We start from the raw sequence: 18,336 nt of genomic DNA on the forward strand, positions 1-18,336 counted from the left end.
TGTCTGTCCACAGCCACAGATACCATGGGCATTACAGAGAACCAGGTAAAAAGTTCAAAACCTGGAGCTTCACAGCAAAACATTTGTGCCCTTTGCTCCCAGTTCTCAATCTTAACCACTGAAGAGAATTTTGCAAAATGTTTTGCAGCAGGTTACCCTTAAGAACTTGTGCGGCCAGTACCACAGCCAGCCATTCAAAGCCTGAATTTTGATAAAGCCAGGATGGATTAGGACCCTCTTTTTCTTAAGCTTTTCCTCTCTGCATTCCAAGTTGACTGTATTGATTGAATGTATAAATGAGTACAGGTGCTCATTCTGCTTATCACAAACCACAGTTACCATGATGTGGAGAACACAACATGGAGTTCTGGTTGGAATAACAGAAGAGCTTGATTGGTATCTTCAGAACCCCTCTGAGATAAGATGTGTTCTGGATGCACACAGCCAGAGTGAGCACTAAAAGACACTCAGCCCCTGCAGCCCAGAGGCACCAAGTGCTTTATCACAATAGCAGCTACTGAGCTAAGAGCAAGCTGAGCTCCCATCCTGACACTCATGCTGTCAAAACAGGAGATTCAACTGTGATTATTACTTCTTAGGAAAACAATTCACACTGGTCAAATGCTTTTGGGAAACTGCTTAATGTCACAAAAGAGTCTAGAGTCTTGATTAAAATATAAGAAATTAAGATACTACCACCATTTGCTAAGGAAAATACAATAAACATGTAAATGCAAATCTAATGCATGAAGAAAGACTTTTTTCTATGCATTATCCTCAGATGTGAACAGAGAGGCAGGGGAAAAAATGCTCTATGTAGCATAATTCTTTCAATTCATGGTACATGTCATAATTTGGGGGTCAGCCAGAGGTGAAGTGGAAGAGGAACATTGTGTGAGGAGCTGACTGCCCAGGGAAGAACACAGGGCAGTCACATAGCTGGGGATGACAAGTTGAAGTTTAGAGCTAGACTGCAGGGCAGTCCTGCACGATACCCAGGAAAGCTTTTACTTTTCTAAGAGAATCTTACTCTTGGTAGAAGTACAGTCTAAGTCCCACAGAAAAGAAAGAGAATTTAAAAAAAAAAAAAAAAAAGCAAGCAGAAGAACAGAAGAAATCATCATAAAATAATTATCAATCCTGAGCCACACGTGCCTTTGTGATCTGTTTTGTGACAACCAAAGCTTTGGGGTTCATGCAGGGCTCCATTAAGTGCTTGGCTGGGAAGAAACACAGCTCCTTATGCAATTTTCACACTTCTGCTAATAGCAGATACTGTTCCAAGAAGCCAAACACCTTAACTTTAAGAGATCAATAGCTTCACTGCAGAGCTTTCTATGAGTCACTTTAGATGTTAGATGTAAGCAAACAGCAGTCTGATTGTCACTGTACAGCTATTCTCAATCACTGTATGAAACTGGGTCCCATTACTTAGTGAATTGTTTCAGAGAATAAATTCTCCACTTTGACAACAAAATTCAATTTAATCTCACAGTTCTAATTTAATCTGTTTTAAGTAAATTGCTTTTCTTTTGCAATGGGGAAAAATGATCAGAACAGGGTTGTCAAAACAGCCATCACCAAAGGAATCAAATTCATCTTGTTTTATCCTTTTTAGAGGCAGTGAACTTAGTAGAGAGGAATTCAATCAAGCTGAATATTCTTTTATTTTATTATTTTCTTTGCCAGGAAACAGTTTATTTTGCTAGTGAATTAAATCATTAGTTGCACAGCAGTCAACATTTATAAAGGGAAAAAATTACATAAATTGACCTGTCTTTGACACATTCCTCCTATGCCGCATGAATGAGGATAAAAAACAGGAAATATCTGTACAATGTGCATTGTTAACCTGCAGATGTGTTTATAAACTGTTTATACTCAGAATTAATTTTCCATTTTTCGGTTTAAATATGATGTGCTTGGTAATAATCATGACAATATACTGGTGATCAGAAGATTGCAAAATCGTTAGGAAACCTTCTTCCATTCTTTTTCTCTGGTCTATCATACTTTCAAATATAATATATTCCATTACAGAGCCTGATACAGTTTCTTCCTTCTGTGATAGCTAACTAGGAAGAAAAGTCAGAGTTATGCTAATAAAAACATTTATACATTGTTCAGTTTTATTGCTGAAAAATGAATGCATTAGTCAGTTCTCATGAGAGAAAAGATTTAAGAAAATAGTCTTTCCCCTGTAGGCATTTGACAGCAGATGGGATAAAACACAGGAGAACTTATGGTAGGAAAAAAATCAGTCAGGGAATACACTGGGCAACCTAATATGTTTCTTTCATCTCTAATTTAAAAACTAAACTTCTGCAGACTGTTCTCAAATTTATGTTAGTTTGAAGTTTGCACGTACATCTAGCAGCTGGTGGTTTTTCTAGGTTTTAGCTTTTCAGATTTTTTGTATGCACCACATAATGCAAGAGAGCCTATTTTAAATTAAATGTCTAAAGTGTTACGCTTTTTTATCACCTTCCAAAAAAGATCTTTCCTACACAAACCTCTACTTCCAGTTTAACCATTTCCCTTTCCTGAAAGGAACATGATTTCTGGCCTCTTCCTTGAATTCCTCTGTTGGTCCCATGATCTGATCTCCCTGAACAGAATTTCAACATTCCAATGTGTTTAGCACAAGATCCTTTCTCCCTGTTCCTGCTTTGCTCTGGGTTTCTAAAGACTCTGGTTTTGATCCTGAAAATCAGTTCAAGTTATTTCATTTGCCATTTTAACACAAATTATAGCAAGTTGGGAGTTTTTCCCTCCAAATCCATATGGAACCACATAATTCTTACCAAACAAAAATATAGCCAGAAGTCACATATTTACGTCAGAAAAGGAAACAATGTCCAAGTACAAACACCTGGGCAGCAGTGGAAAAGCACAGAAATATTCAATTATATGGCAAGCATAAAGAACTATTGTTTTCCTAATTATTGTTCAAAAGGAGGAAGAAATGATGTCACAGAGGAAAACTATCACCTGACATAACCTTGCTTTCCTAAGCCTGGGTCCCCAGTAGCAGAGCACCTCTTCATATAAGTGTTTTTTCTATAAGCTGAACTCATTTTTATGAAGTTTCAATACATTAGAAAACAATTGCTTTTATTCGATTTCTATGACAGACCCATACAAAATCCATTTTCAGAACACACACACTTTCTAATATATATACTGATGGAGATCTGCACAATTTCTCAGATTAAAAATAGACAAAGTAACCTTAGATTTGTGCTGAGTTAGAAATGGAACTATTTCTAAGAATTTTAATATTTTTTAAATATTTTTGTAGTTGAGTTTCATTGCCTTCAGAAATAGCTAACATCTATCAAAGCCTTCATTTTAAATCAGTTGGACATACCCGTTTCCTGGTAAAGGATATGTGCTTCTGTTTAAAAGAAATCTATATAGATTTTATAAAAAGTGTGATGAATAATATATATGTTCAATCTGTTCTTGGCTAGGTAAAGTAAATGTGATGGCAGGAATGACAGACAGATGTCATCTAAATGAACCATTCACCTGTAATCATCACAGATTATAAATACATATATACGACTGTAAATCCATCAGTTTATAGACACACATAAATTTTGTGAAGACTGAGAAAATTTTGAAATAACTGATATTAAATGTACAGGTTTGAATCTGAACTTCAAATTGCCATGGCTGAAGGCAGTAGCAGAAATGATGGAAGACCCCCAGATCCAAAACAACCCATGATATGTTATTATATCACATTATTATGGTTGGTTTTCTTGCAAAAAAACAAATTAAAAAAAAAAATACTGCCCGTCAATTAAAAGGTTGTAACTTCCTGCCAGCTATTTGAAATGAAAACTACAAACTAACCTTCAAACACTCTTCCTTCTCTGCTTCCTCCAGAAGAGCAGCCAGTCCAGGTAAGAGCACTGGGAATATGTAATACTCTAAGTATTGTCGAGGAGAACCTGAGCAAAACAGGACACCTTCACTTACAGGTAAGCACTGTGATTTCACAAAAAGACAAACTTTAGATATCATGAAGTCAGTGCCACTCATTTTATCAACACCATCACAGCTTGGACTAAACAAATTCATTCTGTTCAGGTACAGCCACTGATTTGTCTCCACTTCTCCTCAGCCAAGATAACAGTAAATTTCAAACTAAAGGTGCACAAACACTGCAAACTCAGTGTGCCTCAGAGACGTCAGATTTAGTTTTAAGTGAACAAACTCAGACACCAGAAGCAGTTTAGTCACAGAAGTGAAAAGCTCTGCAGAGTAATTTACCCTGACAGGAAGAAATTAGCCTGTGCTGAACTCAGTGCTGTTGCAGTTAGACCATTTTGGTATCTCATGCCCTTTACAATCTGCATTATCAGAGTTAGTCATAAATTTCTAGACAGAGGAACAACCAAAGGTTATATTTTAATGGTGCTGTGATTTCTTTGTCATAATTGCTTCATACTTGCCAGATGCTTCAGAAATTTGAACATGACTCCACAGATCCTGTTTTTCCCCTTTCAGAGGGCTGTCTGGGTTGGCACCTCTATCCATTCAGGAAGTATTCAGGTTTTAGTGTGATCAGTAAAAATTAAGTCATAGGAATGTTCTCTTCTGACAACACAGTTGAAACACTGAATTTATTCTCAGCTTTATACCCTTAATTGGTTCATATACTGACAGAAAATGTTCATAATTAGGAAGACACTACTTATATAAAAGCCAAGGGTAATACACTGCTTCTGACTAGCATCAGGAATTCCTAATGAGCGAGAATTAATGGAAGAGAAGACAAAGGGGCTAAAATGCATAATGAAGGGCTAAAATGCATAATAAAAACACATTGCTGCTTGGTAAATTTATTATAAAGTATAGAAATTTATAAAAGTGGAAGAAAAAAACCTCAGAACTGTTTATATTCTAATCTGTAATCAGATGGGTAAAGACAGTATTTTGACAGCAGTTTTCAAATTCAATTGTCTATCTGGTCTATTGATCCTAGTTTTGCATTATTAAATTAGAGGAAGAAATGCCTGCCCTTTCTGATTTAAGTGGCTAAATAAAAAGTCATTTATTCAGAAGAGCACAGAACTACCTTAGCTAGTCAATACTATTGGGTTTGTAAAGCACAATTTGAGATTTCTTCCACTGACCAAGTGGCCAAGCTGGCTCCCTGCTTCCAGCCCAGGGTGCTAACCATGCAAATTCCACACAAGAAAAGGTGTTGTAGCTGTTAACACTCTGAATTAAATAAATTAAAAACCTTGCCATATGCAAGAAAAATAATCACATAAGGTTGAAGATAATATACTCCCACTTACATGTTTTTGGATCAGGGGGTTCTCCAGGAGGGACTGCCTCGAGTGTGGAAAGCTGATATTGGTCAGGGGCAGAAAAAAGATGTTCCATGAGTGATGGCTGCAGTATTCCTGCTCCCAAAGGCACCTGTTCAAAATAAATGTATCCTGTCAAAATACCCCAACAGACTAGACAAAAATATACAAACCAATTCAAAAGGAAAAATTATAAGGTCAGTTAGAAATTATGCAATTAAAATTTCCAATTCAAATATTATATTGTTTATGTATTTTCTGAATGTTTGAAAATATGTAAATAAACTTTTAAAACTTCTGCAGTTTCCAGCACAGTAAAATCATCCAAACCTAACAGAAGGTATATGACACCAATTGAGAGAATATGGTGAGATATCACAATTTAAAAATATTTTACCCATTCTAAGAAATAGTAATTACTTGGAAATTAAAATTAGTAGCGTTTTCTGAATATTTTCCACTCAGAAGCTTAAATGTCTCTTTCCTATTGTTCAGAAGTCCTGACATTCACCTTTTAAAGACAAGAAATTTTTCTTGTAACAAAGCCCAGACAGAGAAATTCAGAGCAGATGCAAATCCAAATCTAAAGTTACCTAATTATCCAATTTAGAAGGAATGTGAAGTTCAGTGTTCAATATTTTAAAGCCAGCGTTATGTATTTTTATTTGAACTGAACTGTACTCACTGATCTTTGTTTTGAACCAGGATCTTGTTGTGAATCAGGATCTTGCTCTGAACCAGGATCTTGTTTTGAATCAGGATCTTGTTTTGATTGAGGAACATTTGAAAATTGAGGCTGTTTTGCTTCACGCTCTAAAACTTAAAAAAAAAAAAAAAAAGAACATTTACCAGGAGACTTAAAAAATATTTATATTCCTCCTAAACCAACGTTAAAGGTACTCAGTTAGGTTTGAAAGAACTTAGTATGCAATAAACATTTGTTTGACATGAAATCTAAAATTTGAAAACAGCAAGAACTTTAGAGCCTCTTGTCATGTCCTCTCTTGAAGCTTGAGTCAAGTGCAAGGTTCTCAGTGATAAAAGAACCATTTCTTGAGGAAAAGGTTTTTAACAAAAACGATATGTTAAAATATTTCAGCATAAGTAGAATACACAAGCTTGTACAGAATTAACTGTTGTTTTTACTAGCAGACAATACTGCTTTTCATAGTGGATTCCTCTGTAAGCACTGAAATCCTACGGACATTGCTAAGTATGACTGTCTCCACTTTAAACCTACACAAACAAACAAACAACTAAATGCAGTACATGACCCTCATAGATCACTGAGTAACTCAGGATAAATTTAAAAAAAGGACGAAGACGACAAACTTGGTATGAAAAACCTTACAGACTCCACAGTACAGAACACTCAGAGGGCAAACCAGCAGGTTCAGTGTTCCATTACAAGTAGGTTTAATGGCATCACCAAACCCACGTGTGTTGCAGGTGCCTTGAGTTAGAGTAATCGATCTTACTTCTACCCTGCAAATGGCCATCTTAATACAAAATGCCTGCTTTAGGCGTTACGAAGAACTAAATGAAGAGAACCCCACTGGGGAACTGCAGAACTCCAGTGCTGCTCTCCCAGCTTTCCTATCTGTCTCAGCGTCCTCAGACTTTGGGAGAAGACAAGTTTTGCTATTAGAACTAGAACGGGGCTCTGAGACAGAGCTTTTGTATTCATTTAACTCTTGCGACAGCAACCACACAGCCGCCTCTGTGCTTTCCCAGGGCAGTATGTAACTCCCTCGCAGGATAACCCCCAAAGCACAGGGCGCAGATCCCAGCCGGGCAGAACAGAGACTGAGCGCAGCAGAAACACACAAAGGCACGTGTCTGCCGGAAAACTATGCCAATAACAGCGGCATGAGGCCCGTGAGCAGAAGCGCTGGTGGCCTTGGCGGCTGTGGTGAGCAGGGCGGCGTTGGGCACTCTGCGGGGTGAGCACAGCCCTGCGCTGAGGGGAGCGGCGCCCCGGGGCGGGCCGGGCAGCGGGGAGGAGCGGCCTGCAGGGCCCGGGGGGCTCGGGAGGCACCGCGGGGTCCCTGCCGGGAGGGCTCGGAGCGGGGCAGGGCAGGACAGATCAGGCCAGGCGGTCCCACCTGGGCGCTCGGTGCCGCCCGACCGCACCCTGCCGCGCTGCCGGCCGCGCTGCCCGCCCTGCGCCGCCATGGCCGCGTCCCGCGCGTTGCCGCGGCAACGGCTCCGGCAGCGCCCGCGCGGGGCGGGCAGCGCGATCCCTTCCGGGGCGGCGCGGGGCGGCGGGCGCTGCACGTGGCCGCGAGAGGTGAGCGGGGGCTCGGCTCGGCACGGCTCGGCTCGGCTCGGCTCGGCACGGCACGGCTCGGCTCGGCACGGCTTAGCACCGGCACGGCTCCAGCACGGGCACCGGCACGGCCCGCACGGCTGCAGCCGGACCGAACCGAACGGAGCGCGGGGCCGAGCCGGGCGCTGGCGGGGCGCTGGCGCGGTGAGGAGCGGGCGGGCCGCGGGTGACACCCACCCAGCCCACGGTGAGCCCGGGGCTGCCCGGAGCCGCCACAGCCCGCCGGGGTGCGGGGGAGAGCCGGACAGGGAGAGGGGGGCTGTGCTAGACTTGGTGGCCTTTAAAGGAGTGCGACAGGGTGCCTTCATGGCATCTTGTGTGTTAGTTGTTGAAAAATGGACAACCAAGTTGGCGTAATTAAGTTTCTCAGCAAAGGCGGGGAGTGTCAGCAAGTGGGTGCCAAAGGCTGCTCTGCTGTAACCCATTCATTGGCATCAGTGTCCTGGGAAAAGAAAGGGAGAGCAAAGATAAGTCGCGGCTAGAAGCAATTTAAGGTAGTAACTCAGGTGCCTTGGAAGGATCTGAGTGGGCAGTAAAGTGTTGTGATCACTGAAGGGATGTGAAGTTCAGTGTTCAATAAGTGAAAAGTCTTGGGTATCTGGAAAACCACCCTAACCATGCATATGTTAGATATACACGTGTTGATGTTTTGCCATTTAGGAAAGGTTTTTAGAGGGTAGGTATTTCTGTGAAAATGTCATGCTCTGCAGCTCTCAAAAAGACAAATAGTTGCAAATTAACTAGGATAAGGTACACTAAAGAATATAAAACATCCACCCCAACAGACAGTATTTTCTAGGCTTCATGCAGTTCTGGCTCCCCATCATGGAAAGCAGACTGGAATTAGAGTGCAAGGGACAATGGGAGATACAGAATAGTTTCAGAATAAAGGGAGACCAGGTAGGTTAGGACTTGCATCATTTCTTTGCAGCAGTTCAATAACACCTCCATTTCCTTTTTTAGAATGATAAAAAAGAAAAAGAGAAAACAAATTCATGAGGAACCTGTACAGAAAAAGAAAAAGGTGAAGACTATAGTTAAAATTAAGGAAGATGTTCATACTGTCATTAAAACTGAGGACAATGCCCATCTTGGGAAAAAAACAAAGATAAGGAAAAAGGAGAATTTGAAAGATGAATGGTTAGACCAATTGCAACCAAAGAATAAAAAGAAGAAAAACAAAAAAAAGAAAGTTGGCTCTGAATTACTCAGAGAAGCTCATTTAGAAAGCTTTGTGAATGTAAAAGGTCATCTAGATTTAGAACTTCAAGAACAATCAGAGGAACAAATTAAAATACTCAAAAAGAAGAAAAAAAAGGTCCAGTGTAATTTCTCCTTGGAGGATAATGACATTAGTGACGTGGAACTTGAAAAACATCACACAGATGGTACTCAGAAAAATGAATTCTCTTCAAAAAAAAAGACAAAGAATACTGCGTTGAATTTGGAATTGGATGGTGAGGTAACGAAGAAAAAAAAGAAGAAAGGCAGCTTTTCATCAGAGGACATCCAGGACAGTGAACAAAAGCCATCTGCAAAAGTTTGTAAAAAGCCCCACAAACACATTCCACAAGAAGCAGGTTTTTTGGGTGAAAACTATGACACAGATAATGCCCAGGGTGGTGGGGAGAGCTGTGTGGGAAGAAAGAAGAAGAAGAAAAAGAAAGATAAGTCTGACTCCTTTTTATCACTGGCAGATGATGACAACAAACATCAAGCTCCTGGTAGCCTCATTGCATTAAGTGACTTAAGAAAAAGGAAGAAACAGAATTCCTGGGAATTTACATTGACAAACATAAAGGAAGAGGACAAAATTGAGAACTCTGCAAGTATCAAAGAGAGTAAGAAGAAGAAGAGAAGCAAAGATGTTTCTTCCTCAACCTGTGAAGATAAGCAAGTCTGCAGTCACAGCATTCCTGATAAGCATCTCCCAGCACAGCAAGAAGTTGAGTTTGAGGAAGAGCAGCTTTCTGGAAAAAAAAGAAAGAAGAATTTCAAGGATAATAATGAAGTCAGCAAGAAGAAAAAGAAGATTAAGAAAAAGGAGAAGGAAATAACATGTTCAAACATTTCTTTAAGCAATGACAGTGTCTCTAAAAGCCAAAAAATACTACTAGAAACCAATAAAAAGAACAAAGAGAGTGGAAAGGAAATAACATATTCAAAAGTTTCTTTAAACAATGACAGTTCCTCTAAAAGCCAAAAAATACTACTAGAAAGCAATAAAAAGAACAAAGAGAGTGGAATGGAGCGAGCTCAGTGTGTTGCAGGGGATGCTGGCAGTGGGGCATTATGCAATAGTAATCCTGTGCTCTGTGACAGAAAAGGGAAAAAAAGAAAAAAGGTACCACCACAGGACTTTGCTGAAGAACCAGGTTCAAAAGCAAATGCAAAAAAGATGAAGCCAGAATTACCAGGGAGTGAGTCACCGGTAAGTTGCAGACAGGAGGGCAGCTTTGCACCCTCCTGTTCTGGAATTGAATGCCTTTTAGGCAGTTTCCTGCTTTGCAGGCTGTTCTGCCTGCTTGTAACATGGAGGTCAGTAAGGGTCCCCACTGGGTGTTGAGAAGCAGGATCAGCTATTCCATCATGTCATAGCTCACAGAACCACAGAATATTTTGAGCTGGAAGGGAACCAGCAAGATCATCAAGTCCAACTCTTAAATGAATGGCCCATACACGGATCAAAGCCACAGCCTTGGCGCTGTGAGCACCAGGCTGGAGCTGAGCTGATCCTGTGGCACGTGGGACAATGTTGATGATTGCTGCTGTGGTCATGTAGTGTATCAGCTGTGAAAATGTAAATACTGCAACCAACAGTAACTATTGGCCCAAAAAGAAAATGGGTTGGTACAGTCATAAATGTTGAGTTGCTCTTTACTAAGTGGCAATACTCTTCATAAAATAGGAATTTAATGCCATGTCACTTACCCTGAGCAGATTGGTAACACTGGCAGCATTAGTGCATCTAACTGTGTTTGTTAGACTTTTTCTCAAGTCTTGCTGCTGTTAATGCTGGAATTATGTCATGTTAGAAACAAAGGGGAAATTTAGCCAAAACTTGTTGTCTAACTCAGACAAAACTTCAGAGACAGTCCTAAGAATGCTAAGTGTAGACTGGGCCAAGAGCATTGAAGTATAAATTCTGATAGAGAAATACTGCAAACAGTTGAGAAGAAGGGAGTAGGATTATGTATGTTTTGTTTCTCATTCCCATCAGCAGCTCCCTTAATAATAAAAAAAATACTTAGGAGAAAATCTGAAGATTGAGAAGTCTGCGGTTAATCAGTTCTAGCAAGTTCTAGCTCCTGCCAGGCCAAATGACTGCACTAATAAATGGCTGATAATGTGGTCTTGCATTTAACTGTGCCACAGTCCTGAAACATTTTAGTCTACAGCATGTCACACACTCTGCCTGCCTTGAAAAATCCTCTGTTTGGCTTGTGCTGCAAGCAAAAGAGCAGATTTTAAATATAATGTGGAGTGATACCCACTTAATATCAACGATTGGTGTTTTTCTCATTGGATGCCATTGCAGTCAACTTGGGCAGAGTGAGGAGGAGTGAGGACTCAGTTTACTGCTTTGATGTTGTTTGCCAGCAGACAGCATAACCCTACCACATGTGAATGTGCTCCTTTTCCATGAAGTTGGATAAAGCTTGGCACACCTCCATGGGGGTAGGTTTTTCCACTCAGTAGCCCTCAGCAGGTCAGCACTGAGCTGGGAATTAGCAGGGATGGGGTTGCTCCTTCCTCCTGGCTAAAAAAAAAAAAAAAAAACAAACTGCTGCAGTTGTTTGCAGAATCCTGTCAGGACAGTTTTCCTGCTTGTTTTAATAGATCTGAAAAGACAGTACCAGGCCATCTAGAAGTAAATTGGGAGTTGTTTTTGGTTTCTTCTTTTCATCCAAGAGCATGAGCTCTCCTTCCTGCAGACAGTGTTCTAGCATTTTTAATAGTCTGTGTACGTGTGTGTTTAATGTATAAAAGGTAGCTTTGGAAAATGAGGTAAATCATTGATGGCTTTTAATAAAACTAAAGCCTCAAAAAAGTAACAGCAGGTTCTGCTGACAGAAGTATGTTACAAATCTTTTCCTTGTCGTTTCCCTGGCTGTTTCATGCTTGGTTTATTATGTTAGCTGTATCAATAGATCTTCCCTTTGGCCACTTTTTCCGGGCTGGTCTAAAGCTTATGGCTCTAATTTACCACTATCCTGGACTTATTACTTATCCTGTTATACTGGATGCCAAAAAGTCTTATCCTAATTACAAATTTGGAACAGAAGGGCTGAGGGCAGTGGTCTAGGCATGCCATTCCCTGGGAGCAAAAGCTGCTCAAGGGCTGCTCTTGGGGCAGTGTGAGCACTATCTATGGACTCTGCCATGGATTTGCCTCCTGCCCTCCAGCCCATCCCTTCCTTCTGGAGCTGCTGTGTCTCTTCCATCAGCTCCCTGTTCCTTGCTCTCAAGTGTGGAATAATGTGCTGTTTGCTGCCATTGTAGGAGACACTTGCTGTGTGTCTTGCCTCTCCCTGTGCTCCTTCCAGACTGGAAGCTCCTCAGAGATTATCATCCATGAGGGAGCACAGTGCAGCTGCCTCTTGATTGGTTTTTGTTTGTTTATTTGCTTCAGAGAAACCTTTACTTATTTTACCTATGATTTCTAGGTTTTTTTTAACTTTCACTCTCTCTGTGCCTTTCTTCAAGTATAAATTTAAGTGTTTACAAAATGGTTTAATTTGAAATTACTGTGCCTGCAAATGTTACTGTGTTTGCCAGTGTTGTTGACAGGTCCCTTTTAATGTGTGAATTTAAAATACATTTATCTTGATTAAAAGAAAAAAAATTTCAGTGAGGTTTTTTCTTAGAAATACACAGATTTAATTGGCATTTTCATCTTAGATCTGACTATTTCTTCTTTCTCCAGAATGGTACTACTGATTGCTTAGTGTTTTAACTACTTTTGTGGTAAGAGCTGTGTAAATAAATTCTAATTAACCAGAATGGATAAAAATAATCATACAAGCTTTTTCCTGTTTTACAGGAACATCTAGATGGTGTAATTATTGTGCAGGAAAAAAAAGGAAACTGTGATGAAATTAACATAGACAAGGTACGCTTTGACTTAATTGTGTAAGATCTAAAGCTGGTCAGCATTTACCATCTGCCTAGGAATTGATACAAAAAACCTGCTTTTGTTGCCTATCTATGCCTGGATTTCCCTAAATAAAGCTCTGCTTAAAATGTGCTTTACCTTCCATGGGTTAAGCCCAAAATGTACAGCTCCAGTCAATGTCAGAAGCTTCTAAGTAACTTCTTAAGTTAAATACAGATTTCTTTGCCTCTCATCAATGTTGACAGTTTCAGCATAGCTGTTGCCTGCAGTTAGAAAATTAAACATATCTGATACAACAAAATACTCGTTTAACATTCCACTAAAAAATCACAGTTCTCTTGTTGAGTGTGTGAAAGGATCCCGTGCAACTTTTTAATTATCCTTTCAAAATTTGGAAGATAACCAGTTATTTTATTCTTAGTATTTCACTGAATTAATTGACTGTCATTTAACACACAGGACACAGTGTCTTATGCTGCATGTGTAATTTTTCCGCACACTAGGTGAGGCGGCAGGCTCTGCAAGAAGAAATTGATAGAGAATCTGGCAAAACCAAGGCTTTCAGTTCCAAAGTGGGACAGGTATGTATGAGCTGAGACCTTGACCTGATGGAAATACTGTGTCCCTCAGCAAGCTCCTGAAAAAAACACTGTGCTCTTTTTTGTGTGTGGCTCAGGTACGTGGCTTGGCAGAACAGTCTTCCTTCTGGCTGCAGATTTAAGTTCATGCTATAGAACAAGTTGGTACAATGCCAGGAGAGTCAGAGAGCTGAGCTGTGAACTCCTTGGCATTGTACAGTGCTCTGATTCCCATCATCAGTCCTCAAAAGCAACATTTTCTCCGGTTCCTCTGGAGAATGAGCCATCAGAAATTGCTACCGAAGCATTTTCTGCTTACTGTGAAATGCAAGTAATTTTAGGGCTATGGGTGCAGCATTCAGTGAAGTGTATCTGATTTCTTACATGCAAGACGTTGCACACATTCAGAAACAGGGACACATGGAAAGGTAAAGGGGGTGACAAACCACAAATGTGTGGTATTCACAGTCAGTCCTCTCATGGCTTCTACATCTTTCCTCCCCCTCTTTGAAAGACGATTCTTTATTCTTTGCTTACTCTTTGCTTTTGCATCCTACTCAGCCTGGCTCCTGACAGATTCACAGTAAGGTAGTGGAAACTTGCAGTAGTGTTTAGCCAGGGGTAAGAAGACTGAGGTGGAGAGAAAGCTTAGCTAGTAATTCAGGCTTCTGTTGTTTTGCAAGACTGCCAGAATGCCTAGAAAGCTGGAATATGCCTCAAACAAATGCCAGAAACAACTTCTGTAGATCTAACGTAGTGGGAGGGAGATGTCTGCGTAGCTCTGGAACTGCAACTGTCTAATAGTCTCTGAAATCATTGAGAAAAATGACATCCTTGGCAGGAGATCTCAGTTCTCTGGCACTGATCTGTCTCTGTTTAGTAGTATGCAGAAGAATAGAAGCTGTGAAAACTAATTCATCAGCTCCACAAAGAGTGAGCTGGAAGTTTTTCAGCAAAAGCTGTGTGTAGTGCCTGCCAGCAGCTCACTTAAAAACAGAGTTTTGACAAGCCATAATTATATTTGCATCTGTGCAGACGTCTCCCATTGCAAAGGGAGGACATACACTCAAGGCACAGATAAATAAATATATCTGTATGTGTGCATGTATCTGCCACAGACTGGCCTTATACAGCAATTTGCCTTGATGCAAGGTCAAAAGTCTAAAGTATTATGGGTAGCTTTCTTCCAATACTAGGTATTCTGGCCTGTGATAGTGAATGATACTCCAGCCTTGCTTTTTTTTTAACTTAAAAAGCCCTGCTGTAGCTTGCCTGCAATATTGTGTGTCATGTTGGCTGTATACTGGAGAATGACTGTTTCATGCAAGCTACAACTGTTTGTTGGAAGGTTTTCAGGCTGACATGAACATACCACTGAATTCACTTTTTTTTCCTTTTATGTAGCCAGCTTAGTCTATTTAATTAATAATCAGACATTCTTCCATTCAGTATCATGCCCAATTTTAAAGAAAAAGGAGTGAGTAGAAATCCTGCCAAAAATATTTATGATTGCTATAGCTCTGGAGTCAAATATACCCTTTGATAATGAAGCCTGTTGTTAGGTAAGCCAAAAGTTCATGAACTTTTAAAATCATATGGTGTATCTTGGGTTTTCCACAAACAGCTGAAATCTCATTTTAGCTGGACACTGCCTCCTCAGAAAGGAGCTAGAATCTGCAGACAAAAGAAAAATCCTGAAGGGGTGAACTTACTCAGAGAATACAGTGAATACAAAGAACACAGCAAACTGCAAGGGAGGGGAGGCTTTAAGAGAACTAGACTTTGTCCTGTTGGCTAAGGGTATGCCCTCTGGTTTTGCACTCTTGCAATATTAGTTGTAATTAGGGGGATGAGAATACAAATATTATTTAAAGTTTTAAACCAGATTGAACACTGTCTCCATAACTAACAGAACACTGCTGAAAACAGCAGCTCCCTAACTAAGCAGTGGGGAAATGAAAAGATAACCTTATGAAGTGACAGTGAAAGAGGATTAAGTCTGACAGTTTTCTTAGAATAAGAGATGATGTCTAGCTCTTTGAGCTAGGTAAAGAGAGAGCAGAAAGCCAAGATTCCTAAGGACAGAGGGAAAGGAGATTCTCAAAGCGCATTAACCCCTGTCTCCAGGTTAAATGGCCTGAAATGCTAATGAAGGTGCACTCAGGCAGTTAGGTCATTCTTCTACCACATCCTTTGAGAGGTACTGCCCATAGAATAACAGCTTCCCAGTTTTGTCACCCTGTTAGGTTTTTGTAGCTGGTTCTGTTCTCTTGGTACACAGCCAGAAATTGTCTTCCTTGGTCTTGGTATTTCTTAATTTTAGTGTTAACCTTGTTTCTCCTCACAGGATACGAAGTTTGGACAGTGGAGTACAGCTACTTTTAAAAGCTCTGAGGAACAAATGAAATTTTTCAGACTGATGGGTGGCTTTAAAAAGGGTTCTGTGCCTATCCAAAATCTCTCAGCAACTACAAACAAACCGAACATGGCTCTGAACAGGCAAGGAGAGGAGAAGTTACAGCAGGCTCTGAAGATGGAGTTTGATAAAGCAATGGACTTGAAGCAACACAGAGGCATTGGTCTTGGATTTCAGCGTACTGCCAACAAAAAAGTATACATAGACAAATATACATCTAGGTCTATAAAATTTGAAGATTAAAACTCTGAATTAATAAAAAGAATTAAATTTCGCTTTCCACATCATGTACTTGAAATGAAATAACAAAATGCTGAAGAAATTTTGTTTATGAGATGCTTGAAGTACAAGTTTTCAACTGCATAGACCAGTGGAGCTGGGTCCTCACTTCATCTAAACAGTAAGTTTTTGAAACCTTTACCATGTTTGTTCTACAAGACAAGAGACAGCCTCCTTCAAAGACTGAAGATCTGTGCCATGCCTGCAGCTATTATTTGAAATTCACTAATTTTTTTTAAATGCTGATTTAATAAACTTACTTTATCCATATCTTAGTGATTTGATTGTTCTGTAAAATCTTCTTTTTTATACTCAGTGAGTGGTACAAAGTGATGGTGCTTTAATGGTGCTTTACTTTGAAGACACACTAGTGGTGTGCCCTCCAATTTGATGAGGGCAGACTTTTAAGTCAGAAAGTAGTTCTTAAACATCTAACATCTTTGTTATAATAATGGATAGCATTGACCATCCTCTGTATTTGAACTATCTCCTGGCAGTTGGATTTTTTAATCAGCTGTTATATATGCTGATTATATATATATATCATATATATATAGCACCAAATATATGGATCTAGACCTCCTAAATTATAGAAAGCAACATAATTTTAATAATGTGCTTATTGGGTTCATTATGTATCAGTCTGAATGACATTTCTGACCTCTGGATTTTCAGAGAACCTGCACTTGAACTGGCTTTTTAGCAAGATTACAAAATACAAGCCTGCATTTGTATACCTGTTCAGAATTCAAGAGGCCAGAGCAGTCTGTCACTGTATTGCTTGAAGTTACAAAAAATAGTGAAAAACTCACAGATCTTATTCCTGGCTGTGCTATTTGTTATGGGAGATGGTGTTAAGTTTTAGTGTAGCTCTGGTTTAAGCAAGACAAAGTGACCATCTCTTATGTTCATGTCGGTATAAGGATTTAGCTCATTGAAATACTTACACATCAACAATAGATGCAAGGTCTCAACGTAGTTCCTTACCATGGGGCAGAAGTGGTGAGAGATTTTATTAGAAGTAATAACGGTAGGTGTAACTAAATTCCACAAGGGTAGGGTGATAAATTTGTATACACAAAGAAACTCCCCCAGAACACACAGATGAACTGCAAATTGTTTTATACAGTGATAGTGTACTTTGCAAATATAGAGTACTTTGCATACATTTCCATTTTCCTTTGCAGCACTTAAAGATTGCCTCCATTTTACAAAACACCACCGGACTAAAATGAAAACATAAACATGTCTGTGAAAATGTATTGTAGAAATTAGAACAGTAACACCTCAGGCATTCTCCTCTACTGGAACCAGCCAAACAAATACTGGTAGCATCCCAAAGCAGAGTTAGTATGATTATCATATTGAAATGCTGCTTTCTACAAGGAGAAAGACTATCCTGCAAGAGGGATGAAGGTTTGAGACTATGAATTCATTTGTACAGATGATCTTCTTCCTTTTTTGTTAGAATTATAACAGATTAGATCTCAAAAGGCTTTTGCAACCATAGAGGTTCAAAATACTGAATGTAAATTACAATATTATGGTAAAACTGGACACAGAAAATCAGGTTATATTATTGCACTCAGAACAGTTTTACCTTTACTGTGGCCAAGTAAATCTGCCTCACTAAGGAAAGTAAAAATACACTGAACTGCTCCAGTCACAATCTAGATGAGTGATTTTTGGCCTTGGTTCCATGCTCCTTGTGCAGGTGACTCCTTGGAAGAGGCATTCATCAGGTCCTGGACTGCAGAGGAAGCCGAAGGGCCAAGTCTGTGAAATGACCCATTTCAGGCTGTTTGCTTCGCCTCTTGATATATTCCAGGGTTTTCACCTGCGTTTGAAAAGAAAGGGTTTTGGAGATTTTTTTGTGTCCTTTCTCATTTCATATACGATCAGTTCATCTTTGTGAAGGTGTTTTAAACAGACACTCTCAGGATTTCCCCTAAATTTCATTGGCTTTGTGAGCACTTGGCATTGCTTACTCCAGAGCTCATGATCATGTGTATCTTTCTCAAAGGCTCTCAAATGCCACTTTACAAGCTTTCACCAGGCTCCTCCACAAAATAAAAATGCTGTATTTCTCTTAAAACTAGTTTTCTGCACTGAACAAAAAGTTAAGAGCACCCAACACTTTCAGGTTCCTTAATGCTTGACATACTATTAAAATGCTAGAAAGATACAGACCAGTTGGAATAAGAGAAGCTGCTTGTTCATTAAGAAGCACTTAGAAAAATTTGTTGGGGTTTTGAGATAATTTGATTTTTTTTTAAAAGAGAGCAAGTTGT

At 39.8% G+C, this 18,336-nt stretch overlaps 3 protein-coding genes across 9 annotated transcripts in view; 1 reads left to right on the forward strand and 2 right to left on the reverse strand.

The window, feature by feature from the left end:
* IQCK (IQ motif containing K) overlaps positions 1–7,536 on the reverse strand; it is a 35,602-nt gene extending 28,066 nt beyond the window's left edge. For 3 of the 4 annotated variants that reach the window (XR_014855108.1, XM_085074739.1, XM_085074737.1), the window contains exons 1-4: positions 7,433–7,536; positions 6,013–6,146; positions 5,316–5,439; positions 3,862–3,977 (exon numbers count right to left, since the gene is read on the reverse strand). Coding sequence is in view for 3 of the 4 variants with exons in the window: in XM_085074739.1 (XP_084930865.1) it covers positions 3,862–3,977; positions 5,316–5,439; positions 6,013–6,146; positions 7,433–7,502 (444 nt within the window). In the remaining variant the exon portion in view is untranslated. The remainder of the gene's footprint in view (positions 1–3,861; positions 3,978–5,315; positions 5,440–6,012; positions 6,147–7,432) is intronic. The other variant, XM_085074738.1, reaches the window with a different exon arrangement.
* Positions 7,537–7,554: 18 nt separating this feature from the next.
* Positions 7,555–16,315, forward strand: KNOP1 (lysine rich nucleolar protein 1). Of its 3 annotated transcripts, none has more exons than XM_085074732.1 (5): positions 7,555–7,617; positions 8,620–10,087; positions 12,701–12,769; positions 13,276–13,353; positions 15,698–16,315. In XM_085074732.1, exons 2-5 carry the CDS (start codon positions 8,621–8,623, stop codon positions 16,007–16,009), a joined length of 1,926 nt encoding a protein of 641 aa, XP_084930858.1. In that variant the 5' UTR covers positions 7,555–7,617; position 8,620; the 3' UTR covers positions 16,010–16,315. The 3 variants fall into 3 exon arrangements, with proteins under 3 accessions (XP_084930858.1, XP_084930860.1, XP_084930859.1); XM_085074734.1 differs by lacking the exon at positions 15,698–16,315 and adding an exon at positions 14,033–15,691; XM_085074733.1 differs by lacking the exon at positions 7,555–7,617 and adding an exon at positions 7,715–7,843.
* Positions 16,316–17,024: 709 nt separating this feature from the next.
* The window catches only part of VPS35L (VPS35 endosomal protein sorting factor like), a 45,802-nt gene continuing 44,490 nt past the window's right edge, over positions 17,025–18,336 (reverse strand). For both annotated transcript variants that reach the window (XM_085074731.1, XM_085074730.1), the window contains exon 31: positions 17,025–17,882. In XM_085074731.1, the coding sequence (XP_084930857.1) occupies positions 17,784–17,882 (99 nt within the window). In that variant the 3' untranslated portion in view covers positions 17,025–17,783. The remainder of the gene's footprint in view (positions 17,883–18,336) is intronic.

The sequence above is a fragment of the Lichenostomus cassidix genome, chromosome 14, assembly GCF_008360975.1.
Source record: "Lichenostomus cassidix isolate B80296 chromosome 14, HeHo_3.0, whole genome shotgun sequence".
NCBI lineage: Eukaryota > Metazoa > Chordata > Aves > Passeriformes > Meliphagidae > Lichenostomus > Lichenostomus cassidix.

What these genes read in the sequence shown, in the direction of transcription:
- KNOP1 (XM_085074732.1), top strand. Translation starts at nt 8,621, where the DNA reads ATGATAAAAAAGAAAAAGAGAAAACAAATTCATGAGGAACCTGTACAG. An exon ending in ATGAAATTAACATAGACAAG is followed by an intron (nt 12,770 to 13,275) that starts GTACGCTTTGAC and finishes TCCGCACACTAG; the next exon opens with GTGAGGCGGCAGGCTCTGCA. An exon ending in TCAGTTCCAAAGTGGGACAG is followed by an intron (nt 13,354 to 15,697) that starts GTATGTATGAGC and finishes TTCTCCTCACAG; the next exon opens with GATACGAAGTTTGGACAGTG.